The sequence below is a fragment of the Pholis gunnellus genome (assembly GCF_910591455.1).
Source record: "Pholis gunnellus genome assembly, chromosome: 11".
Taxonomy (NCBI): domain Eukaryota; kingdom Metazoa; phylum Chordata; class Actinopteri; order Perciformes; family Pholidae; genus Pholis; species Pholis gunnellus.
Window position 1 is genome coordinate 5756048 of NC_136538.1, and position 18093 is coordinate 5774140.

General features: G+C 44.9%; 1 protein-coding gene across 3 annotated transcripts in view; it reads left to right on the plus strand.

Moving 5' to 3' along the window:
• Positions 1–431: 431 nt before the first annotated feature.
• inpp5a (inositol polyphosphate-5-phosphatase A) overlaps positions 432–18093 on the plus strand; it is a 135418-nt gene continuing 117756 nt past the window's right edge. For all 3 annotated transcript variants that reach the window (XM_079168391.1, XM_079168390.1, XM_079168392.1), the window contains exon 1: positions 432–888. In XM_079168391.1, coding sequence (XP_079024517.1) covers positions 811–888 — 78 coding nt within the window. In that variant the 5' untranslated portion in view covers positions 432–810. The remainder of the gene's footprint in view (positions 889–18093) is intronic.

Sequence of the window (18093 nt, forward strand, 5' to 3'; positions counted from 1 at the left end):
TGGTACCTTCAGGTGGTCAGTGATCTGCATAGATGTTCTACTGCAGGAACCAAGCCTGTGGCATTCTCAAAGACATGTGGCAGCAATATTCTCATGCACAGCACACCACCAATTCATGCCATACACATGTAGTTTTCTCTGTAATAAATACGATAGCATGAAACGTGGTAATAACTTGTACAACAAAATCGGTTGCTTAATCTGGTTACGGGCACTATAGGTGGACAAACCGAGACGTTCACCATGGTTGTGTCCGATAACGGACGCCGTGGCGTTAGGAACGGGGGCTGCCGTGTTTACGGAGCGCTGGCCCTTTAAGACAGCCCCGTGTTTCCATTGGCACGGTGACGTCAGAGCAGTGAAGGACTCCAGCCTATCCTCTCTACACGGCGAAGGCAATGGTCCTGGCAGAGAGTCCTGCTTTCGGAGGGAGACTTTTAACACTGCTCTAAAGACCGGGGAGACACTCGTCGCTGAGAGAATGCACCAGAGCCCTCTGGCACTCGCCGTGGATTTAAAAACGGGAACTTTTACGATGGCTCTGAACGCGAGAAAGTAGCACGCGAAGCCGCACGCCAACCCGCCGCCAACGGACCAACTGCTGCAAAGCAACTCCTCGTAGCTGCACGGCCACTGCTGAAAATTATGCTCCAGCCGAGCCGCCTCAAACCCCGGCTTCAGTAGCAAACACCCAGCGTTGTAACCCACTTTTGCGAGACATTCTCCCGGCTTCTGTTTGTTTTTCCTCCCCGCTCCTCACCAGTAAAGTCCCGCTGTTCCAAGTCCTCGACCCACCTGCGAGAGAGAATTATGGCAGGGAAGCTGACAGCAGCGCAAGGCACAGGAATACTGCTGGTGACGGCCAACGTCGGGTCTCTCTTCGAGGACGTGAGTTTCTTCATTGATGAACGCTGTCTTTTAACGCCAATGTTATGTCTTTTTTTATTTTAATGTAATTTCATACCGCCAACTACGTCTTCATGTTATGCTCAATAACGTCTCAGCTGGTCACGACTCGTGTGTGTGAACTCGCGTGCGGTAGCTTGAACACCTTTCCTACACGCGTGCACACATGGGCCTCACATAACCAATAAAGACACATGCTAGCTCTGTGTGTTGATGGTCTACACGCGCAGTGACGTGTGTTTTTCTCTCTCTCTCGTGACCCCCATGAATGTCAATGTAAAGGTGTGTGTATCTCTCCCCGCTGCAGTACTGGACGCTACGGGTATTTTCTATGAGTCAATCTGTAACTCGGCAGTTTACCTTTTGCAGAGGAAGAACCCCACCTTTTTATATTCTGGTGTGATTCTGCTTGTGACACCAAACTCTAAGTTAAATCAGGTGTTGTTAGGGAAGCACGAGCCGTGTACTGCTTTAAATGTGCAATAGAAGTTTGCTGATGTTTGTGGTTGCTTGCCTTGTGGTGATCACCAGAAGAAGAGTTTGTTTTTTTTTCTGTTTCGCCCGTTGCATCACGGGAGATGCCGCTTGCTTGATTTCTGTGTTTTGACACCCTCATGTCATTTTTTTTCCATTCATGACTGAGCTGCCCGCAGTATTCAGTAGTAGACAGTGTTATGAGTAACACCGATTTCAATTGGTGTCAGTTGTTCGGCGGTTCGATCCCCGGCCATGCTGGTCCTGTCGGTGTGTCCTTGGGCAAGACACTTAAACCCAAATTGCTCGTGTGGTGTATGAATGACTAGATCAGGGGTGGCCAACCCGCGGCTCGCGAGCCGCATGCGGCTCTTTGCCCGGTTTCATGCGGCTCTTACGTTCATATCGAAGTTTGTATTTGTGTTTTTTTAATGTTCGTGTTCGCTTCGCTTGAGTTAAATACGGTATTTTCGTCAAACGCGCATGTGCGGCCACAGATTACGTTCCTCGTCGACCCATTTAACGCCGAGACGGACTGTTTGAAAGCCCCGCTTTAAGTAAAAATTTAAAAGTCGGACAATTTACAAATATCCGTTGTATCGCGCAAGGCGGAGCTCCTCCCCGATCCGCACGCGCCGCGCACACCTCCACCAGCGTATGTGACAGCAGCAGCAGCAGCCACCCTCCCCGCCGACGAAGAAGGAGCAGCAGCACCCCCCCCGCCGACCACCGGCCCTTTGGGGGCAACCATGATGCTGATGTGGCCCCAGAGCGACAATGAGTTTGACACCCCTGGTGTACACAATGTTCATTGTTGAAAATGACTGGCCTGTGGTCTTAGGAGTCAATTTCTGTCATTATCATATTGGTGTGTGACATTTACAATAAATCTGGCTGAGCAAAGGTATGTGTGTGTGTGAGGAAGGGATAGGGTGATGTTCATGTGTGCCCATGTGTATGATGTGGCTCTTTGCGGTAACACAGTAAAAAATGTGGCTCTTGGTCTCTGACTGGTTGGCCACCCCTGGACTAGATGGTCCTGACCTTGCATGGTAGCTAGCCCCCTGTCATTAGTGTGTGATTGGGTGAATGATGACATGTAGTGTTAAAGCGCTGACAAACTAGACTAGAAGTACAGTCTATTTACCATTCACCAATTGAGATCGTAAACTCACAAACAGCCCATTTGCATTATCATGAGATCACAAGCAGCATTCAAATATTCACTCTAGATAAAGCCACTTTGCTTTGCTCTGTGTGGAAATAGGTGTGCCGGGCCTCCTAAGGAGTGTCTGCGCAGGTTGCTGAATGATTTATAGCTGTAATAGTGCGTTTGGACTCCTTGCTGTTTCTGCGCCAACCCTGCTGTAACTTGGTACCTATAGTGGCACTAAACGACGGCGGGAAGTGTAACCGTTACAATTGGAAGTTCAAGCACTTTGTGTCACTTTCAGTGTCAATAGAGAGCACGCCCCCTCCCCCCTTCTTCCTCCCTCTTTCCCTCCCCTCTCACCCTTGTGAGGAGCTGATCCCAAACATGAGGGGGAAGAGCCGTCTCCCTCATTGGAGCAAAGCCTATTAATAGCCCGTCTCGCACACAAAGCAGCACGCTTTTGGTGTCTTGTGAGTTTTTTTTTCTTCGTGTCTCTCCACCAGACTTCTAAGAGACGGAGCCAGCCTGTGAATGGGCGCGTCGGTCATATACGAGGCTGTCTGTAGTGTCTTTGCACCCCTCATGATGCATACATGAGCTTAATGAAGTCTCTGTGGACTGCTTTCATCCTCTGTTACAGACCAGTCTGTCTGACCCCGATCCTACGAGGCACCATGTGAAAAGCGTCAGGCCTCTTTAGAGTTCTATTCCCGGATCATCTCATAAGAGTTTGATCTCTACATGGAAAACATGCCGTCCGAAACTCCCCCCTGTCCACTGTGACTCACATCACGTGGCTGCAGGCTCCTGTGTTTACGGCCATCGCGAATGTAAACAGCCTCGACGTGCAGTCGTGCATGTGTTTGAACAAGGAGTGCCACTCTGCAAGTATCGATTAAAGCCTTAAATGTGCAATATGCACAGATTTTTTTAATATATATATATATATATATATATATATATATATATATATATATATCCCCCCACCCCCCTTCTTGTTAATCAAAGGTGTGGGAAGAGAGCACTGTGGACAAATGTTCAAGGATCGATCAATAAGTTTAACATCGGCTGCCTTATCATCGCACGCTGTTACGGCCTCTGGGAGTTTGGACCTTGCAGGTTTCAGCAACACGCCATACATTTGGAGCGTGCAGAGAATCCGTTTAAAAAAATAATGAAACTGGTCGCCATGTGGGAGAGAAAGTTGTTTGGGTTTAAAGGAATACTATGTTGATTTAGAAAGCAGAAAATAGCACAAAAACATGTTTCTGTGTACTTAAAAACACACCCTTTTTAATAAAACAAATATTGCAAAATAAATACGCAGAACTTTTATTTTTTATTAGAAATACTGTCCCATTGATTGTTTGTCCCTCTCCAAAGTTTCAGCAAGTATAACTTGCGCATTTATGATTTGAAGATTATAAACAAACTCCCACTGAATAATAGAGCTCAGTAGCTAAAGTTGCGATCGATAAGTTCATGCATCAAACGTACGTCGTTTTTGTTTTAAGGCGGATTCATAAACTGCGTCGGGACCCCCGACTCCGCTTCAATTAAGTCTCCCAGTGCTGTTGTTCCAATTAAATGTCCGCTTGTAATCCCATTCGTCTGGGTCTTTCTCTCACACTGTCAGTTATTCATATGGAAAATAATCTCTAATCCGTTGAGCTGGTTTTGAAATGCACTCGTGTGGCCTGTGCACGGTGATTAAAGCTCATTGTGTGCCGTTGAGCCAATTAGAATTTTTCTCCGACTCCGGTTATTGTTTGAACAACGCCTAAAGCGAAAACGCAAACAGTCGTCCTCCAGCTCGAGTCTCATTATGACGGCAAACATTGGCCGTTCAAGAGTTCACCATTATTTGCTTTTTCGGTGAGTTTCACAGGCTCACTTTCGGCTGAATTAATCTGTTTGCTGCTAAACTTTTTTCAGTTCCTTACTCGGCCACTCGGATCAGTTTTTAATTGAGCAGCATCCCTCCGATGTGCCTGAACGATGAGACGGCACAACCGCGTGTGACGATGCAGCTTAAACAAACATGAGCCTGCACTGTACAATAAGACCTCCCAAGCCTTAGGATGTTTGCTCCCCAGCCCTCGGTCCTGTTCTCCGCTCCCATCCTGAAGACGCAGTCCCGCAGTACTCCCGATACGAAGTCAGCTTGTCGTACACGGTTCACCTTTTCAGATGAAGCCAATTAAAGGGGACATTTTTACGCTCGTTTCCAGCTTCATATTTAAGTTGTGGGTTTCTCCTAGAAGATGTTTGCATGCTTTAACGTTCCCCTTTCCGTCTGTCTGATTGCACCTGTACTCGCCCTCCGTCTGAAATGCTCCATTTAAGCGTGGAATTGAGTTGCTAGGCAACAGCTTGGGTTCCTCTTCATTTCCTGTCAGCTGATGTCATTCACAAGCACTGGGAAGTGGACACATTTAGAATGTGTACATTTAAGACTGTAAGTGGTCTATATATATATATATATATATATATATATATATATATATATATATATATATATATATATATAGATGGCGGCTGTATCCACATACCAGTCACGGGCTCCGACATGGAAAGATGGAATGTCGAAGTTTGTGCTTCAGAAATCTTTTTTTTAACAAAACGCTCGAGTGCTGAATGCAGGCCGCCATCTAGAAACCACGTACCTGAAGTGAACCTGTGAGAAAATACATTTGAGATGATATATATATATATATATCACTACCGTACTTTTAAAGGCACAGTTACTGAGTAAGAGATGTGTGTATTTCTCCATGGACTGAGCGTTTCGATACTTTACTCTAAAAAAATACATGAATATACAATATGGGACCGTATGATTCTGCTTAACTGTAAACTACCTGCTAACGGCCATCACAAGAAAACAGGCTGTCCTCAACCAAAGACATTTCTACTTGACTAACACTCGTATCATTTTGTCTACTAATCATTTAGTTTATATAATCGACAGATCTGTAGAACTGCGTTTCTCCACAAAGAATCACACAAAAGCATCACTTCATATTTAGTGTTTTCTAGAGATGCACTTGTAAGTAAAAGTCCTTCAGCATGAACAAAAAAAAGCCTGAACCCCAACACTTTAACGCCGGCCTGATGAACAGACGTAGTTGGTGATGGAGTGAAGCCACTACGTTAGTCGTCTGTCACAGCGGAATTGAGCTGTGGTCGGAAACTCTCTCCAGCATGCGGGGAAAGCTCACGTCGCAACGCGCTCAGAGAGCTCAGGGGTGCTTCTTGTCGTTGGGTTTGTTGTAACCGATGGACGCCGCGCCGGCTGGACAAACCAAATACCAGCACCGAGCTGCAGGTCTTTGTTCTGAAAGAGGACGGAGGTGTAGCTCCTGACGTGTGAAGGGCGGTCTGCTGTATCCACATACCAGTCACGGGCTCCGACATGGAAAGATGGAATGTCGAAGTTTGTGCTTCAGAAATCTTTTTTTTAACAAAACGCTCGAGTGCTGAATGCAGGCCGCCATCTAGAAACCACGTACCTGAAGTGAACCTGTGAGAAAATACATTTGAGATGAGCCCGTGCATCACGCTCCACCTGATAAGTTGCAGGGACCCTAATGAGGTTGATTTAAGGTCTTCCTCCACCACTCAGAAGTCCTTGCTAGTTGTGTTTACAGCAGGCTTGCGTTTGTGCAGTCTGAACCTAAATACAGCAGTCAAAAATATAACAAAGTGAACTTTGTTTCTGCTGTGGTCTCGGCCCAGAGATAACAAACTGTAGGTGTGATTTGAGCTGTGTGATCTCTCAGGGTAAGTGAATCTGGCTTGCTGACAGAGATCCCATCACGACTTCAGGAGACTTTCCAGGATTAACACGAATGACTCAAATGGGATGCCAACTCTTCTCCGGCCAGCTCTTATTGCTGAGCGCGTGTCGCTCCGTGCGCCTCGCCTCATGCTAACGATGGCTTTCCACATCCTCCTGCGCTCTGATTGCGGTAAACACTGTCCGACGTGGTTTTCATTTGATTACGACCACTCTGTTTTTGATTACACACGCCTCTTGTTGCATAATAGATTTCGATGAACAACCCCGGTCTTCAAACTTCCATTTTCATCATGTGTCTCCTGTCCTCTGGCGGCTCATTAGCTCAGGCTACCACGGCCCCAGACCACACCGAGTCGCCACTAAACGTAACACAGAGCAGGAAAAGTGTTGGTTTGAGCGGTCTTTGTCGTTAGCCGATGGAGCAGTGGGGTTCCAAATGTACTTTTCCTCGTAAACATGGGAAGATGTTACTGCAGCCGGCCTGCAAACTAAATTTAGCCTTCAGTCACATGGCTGGTGCTGGTGAATTCCCAAACTGAATAATGTAATTGAGCATCCAGGGCGTGTGTATTTATAGCGTTTGGCAGTCGCAGTGTAAATATGTGATGCCAGACATGATGCTGCGTCGAGAATGAAATGCAGGATGCGAGCAATGTGAAAATGGCTTTATTCTTCATAACAAGTCTTCACTTAGCTCTCTGTTTTCTCCAGTTTTTTGTCTTTTTTGTTTCGGCTCGAGTTTTATGAGAAGTTCAAAACTGTGACTTAATACTTCATCTGACAGCTTGATTTTTTTGGTGTTTCTTCCTCTGCCAAACGTCCACTCCAGACCGTTGCTGCAGGAGTGGAAAGGTTTATGAAAGAAAGATCAGATGATGCTATTTTGGTTTTCTCCCTCCTCCCCCACCTTCCCCTGCTCTGCCCTCTTCCATCCTGTCATAACACAGAATTAGAATTTCAGAAGGGGAAAAAAAAGATGCTGGAAAAGAGCTGAGAGCTGCCACCAGCAGGGAACGAGAAGTCAGAAGTTCCTTATTATATAACCTATAGTGGCGGTTATACATCTAATAATCGGGTATTGACAGTTGAAATGACACTTATGTTCTCTTTAAGTCTTGATTCATAGTAAAACTGTCACAAATATGCAGAGTTTTTGTATCCTAACGTGTGTTTTCATTTAGTAATGGCCACACATTCTTTATTATTCCCTCTTCCCATAGTAGTAGTAGTACTCCTCAATGTAGGCGGGATTCTCTGCTGATCACGGTAGCAGCGCCGCGAGAAACTGCCGTAACATCATCCTCAATGCGACAGACGCGGAGTCCTTTTTATCAACGCCGTCAGCACTTCGTTATTAGTTTTGCGGGCGAACAAGAAAATTGTGGCCGCTATTGACGGTAGCTCGCAATTTAAATGGCGGGTTTGTGCGGGACGTCCCTTGTCGTGTTGGTGACGAATGTGGTGACAATTCTCCCCGACCAATCTGTGGTACGCAGTGTTTTAACTTTCACCTTCCAGTATCGGCTAAGCTCGCTTGGAACCTCGACCCTCCCAAAAAAATACCATCCACAATTTTTTGCTGATGGGAAAACCCAAATAAAGAGCGAGAGGAAATGCGTCAAACGTGTATGATTGATTGATGAGCTGCAGCAAAATGCTGTCCTCTTAAAGCAACACCTTTTGTGGCGATAACGGTGTAAGAATGTAATTAACGTTGCAATCTGTCAGTCAAACAAACAAACAAAGCCTCAGGTGTCACGATGGAATGTTTGCTTGTTCCAGCCTGTCACCAAGACGGCCGCGCACGTGAGCTCGCGCCAAAAAATGTCATGCAAAAATGATTAGGTCACATAAACAGGTAGCTATCATGACCAGCTTTTCTTTTTTGTTTTTGCAGCAGCCATCTTGGTCTTTTTTTGTTTTGTTTTTGCATTCATCTGAATTGGGGAGACCGCAAGATTCATTCCATGGAGCGGAGGTTATGGGAACTCTGGACTTGGGGGAAAAGGTCATTTAAAAATGCCAAATGCATTCATATCAATAGCAGTGCTGCAATCAGTTGATTCGCAAGCAGGGCCGCAAATTTAAGTTGAACTTTGGGTAACTTTGACCGATAGCAAGCCGCCCCTGATGGGGTCGATCTTTGAGGGAACTGGAGGGTTTAAACTTCTCAAATGAGGAATGGTTTGGCAGACGGTGATGAGACAAGAGTCGATGGTGCAAATCATCTTTCGAGAAACCTTGTGTCCTTTTTTTGTTCCCGACTGAAAAGTTAGCAAGCGATCGAGCTTGCAGAGCTTTCCCCTCCTCTTCCGTAACTCTCAAATTGAACAAACGTACAACGTGTCTCGGTTTCGGCTCTTTCTGTAGTCGGGCTGCTCTCTGACTTCCCTCAAATGGCTTTGGGGTTCTGTTAGACGTCCTCTTCCCCTCAGACGAACCCGATGTCTGACATTTTGCCGTTTTCAGAGACGTCGATGGCGTTTCCAGAACGGGACAGAACCGAGGTCACGCTGTGATTAATCCCTCACCCTTTTCCCAAATTAGGTCGCTGCAGAGTGCCCTCGGTAAGAACAACCTTGCGTCGCTTGTTTTATCAGAGCAGATGTTTGCCTTTCCCCTCCAGTTCGTCTAATAACTGATGGCAGAACAGTATCCTCGTACCTCCTGTTTGCACGAGTCTTTGTTTGTTTTCTTGGTACATCTGCTGTTTTCTGTTCTGAGCCGTATCTCCCAGGTGCTGAGTCAGGTTGCCGTGCCCCAGAACAGACGAGTCTGTAGAGCGTGAGCAGAGGTGTGGACCCGATCATGTTGCTGATGTGTAGAGCCACATACCCCACCCCTCCCCACACTTCCCAGCTGGCCTGAGCTGTTGATCTTACCAGGAAAAATGAGCAGTCACTCACTGAATCAGACGGCAGAGTTTATAGCGGGGGTCTCTCAGGGGGGATGACGCACTCACAGACATATATGTGACTCGGTAACACATAACGTAAGACAGGGACTTTACAGACATGGCCGACTCTTCCCAGAGTTTGTTGACCCCGCACAAGGAGGAGGATTTGATTATGTGTATGTGTGTGTATGTGTGTGTGTGCGTGTGTGAGCGGAGCGGGACAATGAGTAGCCAGCTCCCATCGAGCCCAGATAAGGAAGTGGGATAAGGGTGGGAGTGTTTCGGCACGGAGCAGGCCAACCCTCGGTTCACTCCAAGAGAGCTATAATTATCCAGGATGGGAAAATCCAGAGGGGGGACACCCATCCCCACCGACGATGCCAAGGACTCATTCATGAGATTCCCTGAGGGGACAACAGTGGGGGGGGGGGTTCAGTCCCCATGAGAATTGACATACAGTAGCACAATGGAAGCGATGCGACGGAGGCATCAAGTCATTGTGTCTGCTTGTGTTGCAGTCGTGTCCCACACGTTGTTGAGGTCACATTTCATTTGTTTTCCGAGACATTTATTTTGGATCCTTTCCTTTCACTGCATGAGGTAGTAATCCCCTCCAGACAAAGTTGCATTAGCCATAGTAATTAAGAAGGCTCATTAAAGTCAGACGTTTAATAGGTCTGAACTAGTGTGTTATTTGATTCTTACTGCGTGCTGATGCAATAAAAATGTAGCATGGTGTATCACACAGTATGGTGTTTAATATGGAAGTAAATGTGTAATCTATAACTGGGTTATTGTAAAAAAAAAAAGAAAAACAGGTTACTTGGGCAACCGGGTTAAAACGGCATGCTCAGGAATGTTGGTTGAGAGACGTACCTGAAGGAGGTCTCCGTGTCTCAGGCTGCGAGGTTGGTCACTGCGGTTGAGGATGGAAGTGTTCGGTGTTTGTTGAGTCTATTTTAAGGTATTTTCGGATCAAATGTTCATTGGTTTTTCTTTGCGTTACACAAAGAATGTCGACGAGTCTTTCTCTTTGTTCCTATGCGTACAGCTTATTGCTTCTTGTCTCACATATTAGCAAGAATCCGGCAATATGATACATATATCGAATTTTTCCGTAGAATGTATTAAGAAGTGGCGTAGTCACCATGACGTCACCCGTTGGCTGTGGACTGCCGTTTTTGAAGCCTTGAGTTTGGAGATATGGCCATCGCCATCTTGACTTTTTTTTGCAACCAGTGAACTGAAATGACCATATCTGGACGGCGTTGGAGCGATTTACAGTCGCCGTATACGTCTCTGGTAGGCTAGTGACCTGTCGATCACAAGGTAGCCCTGCCGATGCATCGTTGCATCTTAGTTCTGGTCCGGTTCCTGCTCACACCGACTTTTTACTAACAAACTAAGAGGGGTGAACATGAAGTCATACAGGTATAGTGTTGGTGATTGTCATCCTTTGTCATCAGGAGCCACGTTGGAAAATCAAACCCCGGTGACCGACAGAAGTTAATGTAGCACTTTAGTGCATATTTATGTTCTTTGATCAATAAGTGATTGTAAGCATTATTAGACCGCATGTTGTGATGAATAATGGGAGAGACAGGGCTGTACAAAAGCTACAGAGATATTGTAATGTCCTTCTGCTGTCAACCTTGTGTTGTGGCCTTGAGTTCAGGCCGTCGTTTTGCAGTATCGCATCACAGTGACGAGTGTTTTTTTAACTCCTCTGTGAGCCATTTGAAATAGGTTCTGTTTACATAACCATGTGGTCGGAAATTGAAACTGTTTGCGTTCTTATCTCTTCATCAAACTCTCTGGTTGAGGTTTATCAAATGTGGATTCTGTTGTTATTAGGATGCTCTGAACCAGAGCCACGATCCTCTCTAAGAACAACTGTGTAGTCTGGGTTTGGATCGGCTTTTTATGTTTTTCTGTCAGAAAAGTGTCGGTATTTATACCTGGAATCCTGTGCACAGTTTATGTGCAGTGCTCAAGCTGTGCGTCAGCGCTGTTTATCAGAGGAATGTGGCTCACTTTCATCCCGCAAACCCTAAGTGTGTGTTTCAAAGAGTCCGCTTAGCAACAGCAGGCCTCCCGTCCACTTATGTTTCTATCTGTGATCCACATCCACTTCACTTCCGTGCGATCTGTCGCGATGATGCCAGCTTTACACCTCTCGCTGTGTTTGTGATGCTCGTGCTTTTCTCTCCATCCTGCTGCGTTTTCTCCCAAAGTCTGATGGGGAGACACGCAGAAGTGCTCTTTTTCTTTTTATCTCCAAAGAAGCCAATCTTGTTGAGTGAAAGCCGGCCCGTTCTGGAGATCTGTGTCCTCCCTGCTCTGCTCCACGTTACACCAACGAGCTGCTGCAGGGTTCTGTTCAGAAAAAAGGTCTTCATAACATTATTAGTGGGTCACAGATTGGGTAAATGCAATGGATCGCTTTGCAGACTGGATTTTCACTGATTTGTAAAGGACGATATTCCGGGTTCAGCGGCATTACTTCACTTTTAATGCAGTTAATTCAGAAATGACAGTATTGTGTTTGAGGGATCTTTTACCTCCCTACGCGTAATCTGTTGCTCTATGAACTACGTCACCTGACTTTTTAGAGGCAGCCCTGCAAGTCTCACAATTACGTGGGTTATATACATAGACTGTCTATAAGAAGTCGAAGTAGACAGCGCGGCGTCACCCGTTGGATTTGTGGACGGTTATTTCGAAGCCTCAAGTTTGGCATTTTGGCCGTCGCCATCTTGTTATTTGGAACTAGAAGTGACACGAGAGGGTGGAGCTAAATAAGACATACAAAGAGTTTACATGGACAGCTCCCAGACTGGGGAACGCCATGGTAGCGACCTGTCAATCACTAAGGTAGCCTCACTGCTTTATGGTCTATTTGACTCTAAATGGACCATAATTTACTAAGTGAAAATCATGCTGTATTGATGAAGACTTGAAACTAGAGATTGAGACCATAAACTCATGTTTACAATGTTTACTGAGGGAGTCATTTTCTCATAGACTTCTATACAACCAGACTTGTTGGCCATTAGAAAGAATGCAAGTTTAAGGCACTTCCACTTTGACTTCACTTTTCAGAATCAGAGGTTGCCGCCTGGTTATATCCAAATTATAGTGTATTACTTTTCGTAGTTATAAGTATGAACAATGAATAAAAGCCTGTCCACGTACATAAATAATCAAACAAACAAGATCTAGCATGTAAATGACAAATGAGTGATCTTTAGAGATGCTTTGTTGGAGAGGGCTCCGCTAGCCGTTCCCCTCTGCTTCTAGTCTTCATGCTAAGCTAAGCTAACCAGCTGCCAAGTGTCGCTTTATATATAGTCTTCAGAGAGTGGGGTCAATCCTCTCATCTAACTTGAGGCAAGAAAGTAACTAAGCACGTTTCCCGAGATGTCACACTATTGGTTTAAGATAAGTTTGGCCCTGATGCGCCTCATCTACGTTACCAATTAAACATGCGTCAGCTTATGTGTATACTGCTGACAGTTGGCGACTGGAGACATGTTTTCAGTGAGTAAACACCAGAACAAGCTGCTTGGTTTTCAGTAAATAACACAGCCGTTAACTTTGCTGTTCGACTTTTACATTTACAAAGAAATGCTCCAATATCTGAAGGGCGTATGATGAGTGTCATGTCTGACATGCTGCGATGTACTCAAGCAAAACAAACATTTTGTCTTTATTAGCAAGCCTTTCACAGGCTGTAGTCTCTCCTTATTCTCTAGAATCTTTGCATCTGGTTTATTAATCGCACTCCTCCTCCTCTCTCCTTACTCTCTTTTATCCTCGGCAGAGACCTCAACGCTCACTCGGCTCCCTTTATCTTTTTCCCATACGCTCTCTCGGCCACACATTCCCCCGCTGGGCCGCTGTTTATTTAACCATAAGCCTTTGATGGAGAGTGCTTTCGGTGGGTGAATATTTCCCTGTTAAGGCCTTTGTTTTCTTTCCACCGTGTGCCCCCCCCCCCGGGCCTGAAAAAGTACTAGCCGGTCTGCTGGCCAAGTCATCAGGACCAGCCTGGTACTCACTATGGTTGTGACGGTATGTTTTCCCTCCGGCCTCTTCTGGTTTCCTGCTCTGGAGTCGTGCAGCCGGTTCAGAGCACCCGGACGGTGTTAACTGTACGCCGTGCTTCTATAGATATCCAGTAATATTTGCTCATAAATATACATTTTTTGTGAATAAAAAAAAAAAAAAGCGTGTCTTCACATCGTTGTTCAAAAGGTGTCTCCCGTCACTCAGGACTACGTCTGGTTTCTCTCAACAACCCGCTGAGCCATAATGGAAAACTCCCTCCCAATGAACATCAGTATTTGAATGTTTGACACCCTCTGGTTCCCATTTAAGGCAAGCCAAGATGAACGCTGATAGAACAATACATAATACACACACACACACTCATACAAACCCACTACTGGCCCTCCATCACTACTGAAATAGCTTGATAGCTCCTGTTACATGTCACATGGCGCTCCAAGGAGTTTCAGCTTTGCGCTTATTATACTTGAGCATGCATAGTGTGGAATAGTGACTGTAGATTTACAGTACATGGGGTTATTATTTTGTGCTGCTATAGGCAGTCGTCGTGCCACATCCAAAATGCGCATGCTGTTTTTCCTCCCTCGGATGCAAACAGAGGGCCAGCTGCACAGCGTTGGGTGTTACTCCTCAGCCAGCTGCTGTGGCGTTGGAGCTTGGCGCCTGCTTTAATTACTGCATCATTAGTCCTCCCACTCTCAGCCTCACTTCTGGAGAAAACGAAGGACCACAACATGTTTGTTTATATATATATATATATATATATATATATATATATATATATATATATATATATATATATTTTTTTTTTTTTCCCCAAATAGCGAACATTAGTAACACAGATTAGTCGTGAATTCTAAAACTGTAAAATCTACCTTTAGCCAAAAGCTGACACAACAATGGAGCAGCTTAGCATTGAACTCGATCTGTCTCCCTCAGGCATCGTACCAACATGGCACAAACAATGCGAGTGTGCAGCATTTTTAGCTTTTATGTAGCAAAAACATACACATTAGTTTTCTTGAGCATCCCCCATTAAGCGTTTAAAGCAGTATTTAAACAGATGGGCATGTTTCCTGTGAAGCCCAGTACAGTTTTTGTCATATAGGATTACATATGTTTTATATGACAATGAAATATAAAGTATTTCATTGTTATTAACGGGGCGTAAGTTTGTCTCAGCAAAAAGAAAAAACAATGCTCAAGGAACAGACGGTAGTCTAATTATTAATGAACTAATTCTTATATGTATTATATTAATGAATTAAGTATGTCTTTATTCAGAAGTACTCTTTCAGTCTCTATTACAACTGAACAAATTCCATTTCCGCATGAAGACCATGCGATGCGGCAGAAAGCTCTGGAGGTCTATAGATCTTGAGTCAACCATTTATTTTCTGTCAAATTACTATTTCGTACTGTGTCAAAGTCAAAATGTCCGAAATAAATAGACGTTTTGAACAGAACATTGTGTGTGTTACAGTAATCGTGATCTCTTCCTCTGAACTAAATAGCGGGGTTAGTTGCAGCTCTATTGTTGCTGATGTGCCGTGAACAGCTGGGTGGGAGTGCGACCACTCCCCACTGATTTCCCCTTTGTTTCTGAAATTGTCACTGGGGCTTTGCCAGTTTTCCACCACATGCGTGCATTTGTGCAGAGTGTGTGTCTTTGTGTGCGTGTGTGGTCCCACTCGCTGCCTTATCATCCCTGGCCTTAGCCGGTGGGTTATCACTTGGTCTTCCACTAGCGACAGTAAAGTTTCCACTGCGGACAGTTGGAACAATGCAGACCCTCCTGCCTCTCCTCTGGCAGCTATATATAAACCTTGTCCACAAGTACATCTTTGTCCAAGACATCCTTTTATTTCTTAATGATGTTGAGCCTGGGAAACGGTGTGACAGTTAAGTACTTAGCCTCACCCAAGTTTCCTCTACCAGAGACAAAAGCAGCGAGACAGTAATGTTCCTGACGGCTAATTTCCCCTGACGTTTAAACGGAAGTCCTAACTTAGAATAGTCGACAAGTCTAAAAGTAAGAAAACAGTCAAAATTGTGCACACTTTAATCCATAAGGTGAAACATGGTCAGAAAAAAAAAGTATATTATGAGAGCCATTTGGAATCGCCAGTAGGGACTATGGTTTAAGAAGAATGGTTCGGCTTCGCCTATACCATTATTGCAAGTTTGATACTTTGAGCTAATTGGCAGCCCGCTTCGTTGATTGATGGCATGCTAGGTCACTAGCTTTAGCCGGCGTGCTATCCGACTAGCTAGCTAGTCAGCTAGTCAGAATGACTGCTGAAACCGGCCGCTATTTGGGAAAGAGAAGGTGGTGGCAGACGGGGCCGGGAGAAAGCAATGGGGATTCACATGTGTACATATATAAAATAATAATGTATGACATTAACTAACCTGCTAGTATTTCTGGTACATAATCGCACATGTTCCTATGAGGAAGTTAGCAAAGGAAACACAACGTTCAATCAAGTTGAATGGCTGTTTTAAGGATTAATATGTGATCTGACGTGTTTAAAAGATGCTCTTCCTGGTGTTTAATTGGGACACATTCCAAATATGTTTTTGTTGAAATATCTCGCAGTAGCGAACACTCGCTCCATCAGAGGTGCAGCAGTATGTGCTTCAGTGGGTTTCACTGATGAAACAGCTAAAGATTTGTGACCGTTGTTGGCTACATAGATGTGAACAGAGAGACGGACACACACACACTTATTTGAAGGCTTGCCCTGGCCATTTGCCCGCCTCCTGTCAGCGCTCCTTCAGACGTGTCCGTTGGTCCCTCAGGGCTCCATGGGACAGGCCTGTCCTGAGATGCCTGTCCACACACCAGCTGAACAGATGGCCCCGTCTCCACCTCGCCTGCTTCACGGGGTTTTATCACCCAATGGTTAGAAAGGGGACAAAGGAGTACATTTATCCACCTGCTTAATGCTCATCGTTTAGCTTTTACAGGTATTTGCTTTGTGCCGGTGACGGATGGAAACCTTGTTAAATTGTGTCAGTGAAACTTTTAAATGTATGTTCCTGCACAAGCGCTGCGTAGTGTGTCAGTCGGGTTGTAGAAACACCCCAGCTTTACTGTACTACTGAAGTAGTATGTCACGTATAGGCTATTTAAAGCCAACCAATAGCCGTAAAACTGTCGAGACACAAAAGAGGACGAGGGTTTACCAGATTTGGCATCTGGTTTGTGCTCCTATCTTGTAAAATGAGTTAAATACTATTGCCCCCGGCTGCATCATTATGTGCCACATCTTTACTAACTTTATATGTAGAGATAAAGAGATACATTCATCTGTTTTACAGGCAGTGTGCTGTTGACCCCTCACACCCCTGGCCTAGTTACGTCTTCTTCTGTTCCACCCTGGTTATCTACCTGTAGTAATCAGCAGACTATAATTATATTATTTCAAGTCTTTAAAACTTGTATCTGCAGCTACTTGGTCAAGTTGCTCCCGTCTGTATAATGTAGCCAGGTTAAACATATGACTCACGGGTCCATGGAGTCTGATTGGGCTTTTATTACCTGACAATAAGTGGGTCGAGGGGTCGCTTTCCCATCATGCCCCACGCCATGTTCACTGTCATGCATTAGTGTAGTTGCCCAGGGACGCAAGATTCACTCGTTTGCGAGCCCGAGAAGTGCACTCATTGCCAGATCTGTCTTTTTTTGTATCACCCAATTTAAAAAAAATCTACTTCCAAGTTTGCCTCGAGCCAAATGGCGAGCCCTTGTTTCCTCCGGTGAAAGTGCTCAGCGTTATTTCCAGTTCAAATATGCCGATGAAGTGTGTGCTTATTTGACCGTCTCTGGATGAAGTGAGGGTTAAGTGGAGTTAAAGCTACTGTATGTTTGCATTCTCAGACTGAGTCTACATGCAGCACGTTGGGGCGTTGGTCTTGACTGAGACACTTTTTTTGTCCTTTGCCCTCACTATTCATTGTTTGCACCCATGGATCCAAACACAGCTCCAGTGGGACGTGTCTCATCTGATTGGTTGAAAATTCCGTCATCAGGGTAGTTAGTAATGACTGTTATGATTTTTTTATATTCTTTTTGATTTTATAGCAGATATGTGTGGTGATTAAGCATAAACATGGACATGTGGAGTACAATGACTTTTGTTTTAACCTTTGGTTGCTGCTCTTGGGTTCTCTGGCCCCTACACTGTACATGATCTGACCTAGTGGGATTCACGGGAGCCGCAATTAAATGAAATAATCCAACATAACATAATCTTGTTGGTATCCTTCCATTAACTGTGATTACTATAAGTATATAGCAGGTGTGAGAGGGCCATTAAGGCAAAGTGGATCAAATTAGAATCGCAGTAACCAAAAGAAGAGCAGACACAGCGGCAGCCATTCTTCTTCTTTTCCCTCCTTCAGTAGCTACTCTTAGAAATAAGGGTGATGCTGTGGTTCTACCAATAACCCTTTGCTTCTGAAGAACCCTTTTTTTTAAGCGAGGGTTTTTCAGGGGTTCTTTGTCAGACTTTAAGGGTTCCATTAGGAATCCTTTTCATCATTTCATCATTTCAACGAAGCCTTTTTGGAAGAAGAAAGGCTTCTTTTAGGATTATTGAAAGCACGGATGTTAAAAGATCCTCCCATCCCACAACCCACAAAAACCTGTGGTTGTGAACCACGATTGTGGTGGGTTACGCTGCACCACATCAGACCCGGCTCTTTGAAATGTAAAAGGGTTCTCGGTAGAACTCCATTGGTGGGTTCTTGTTGGTAACCTTATAAGGGTGGAAAGGTTTTTAATAG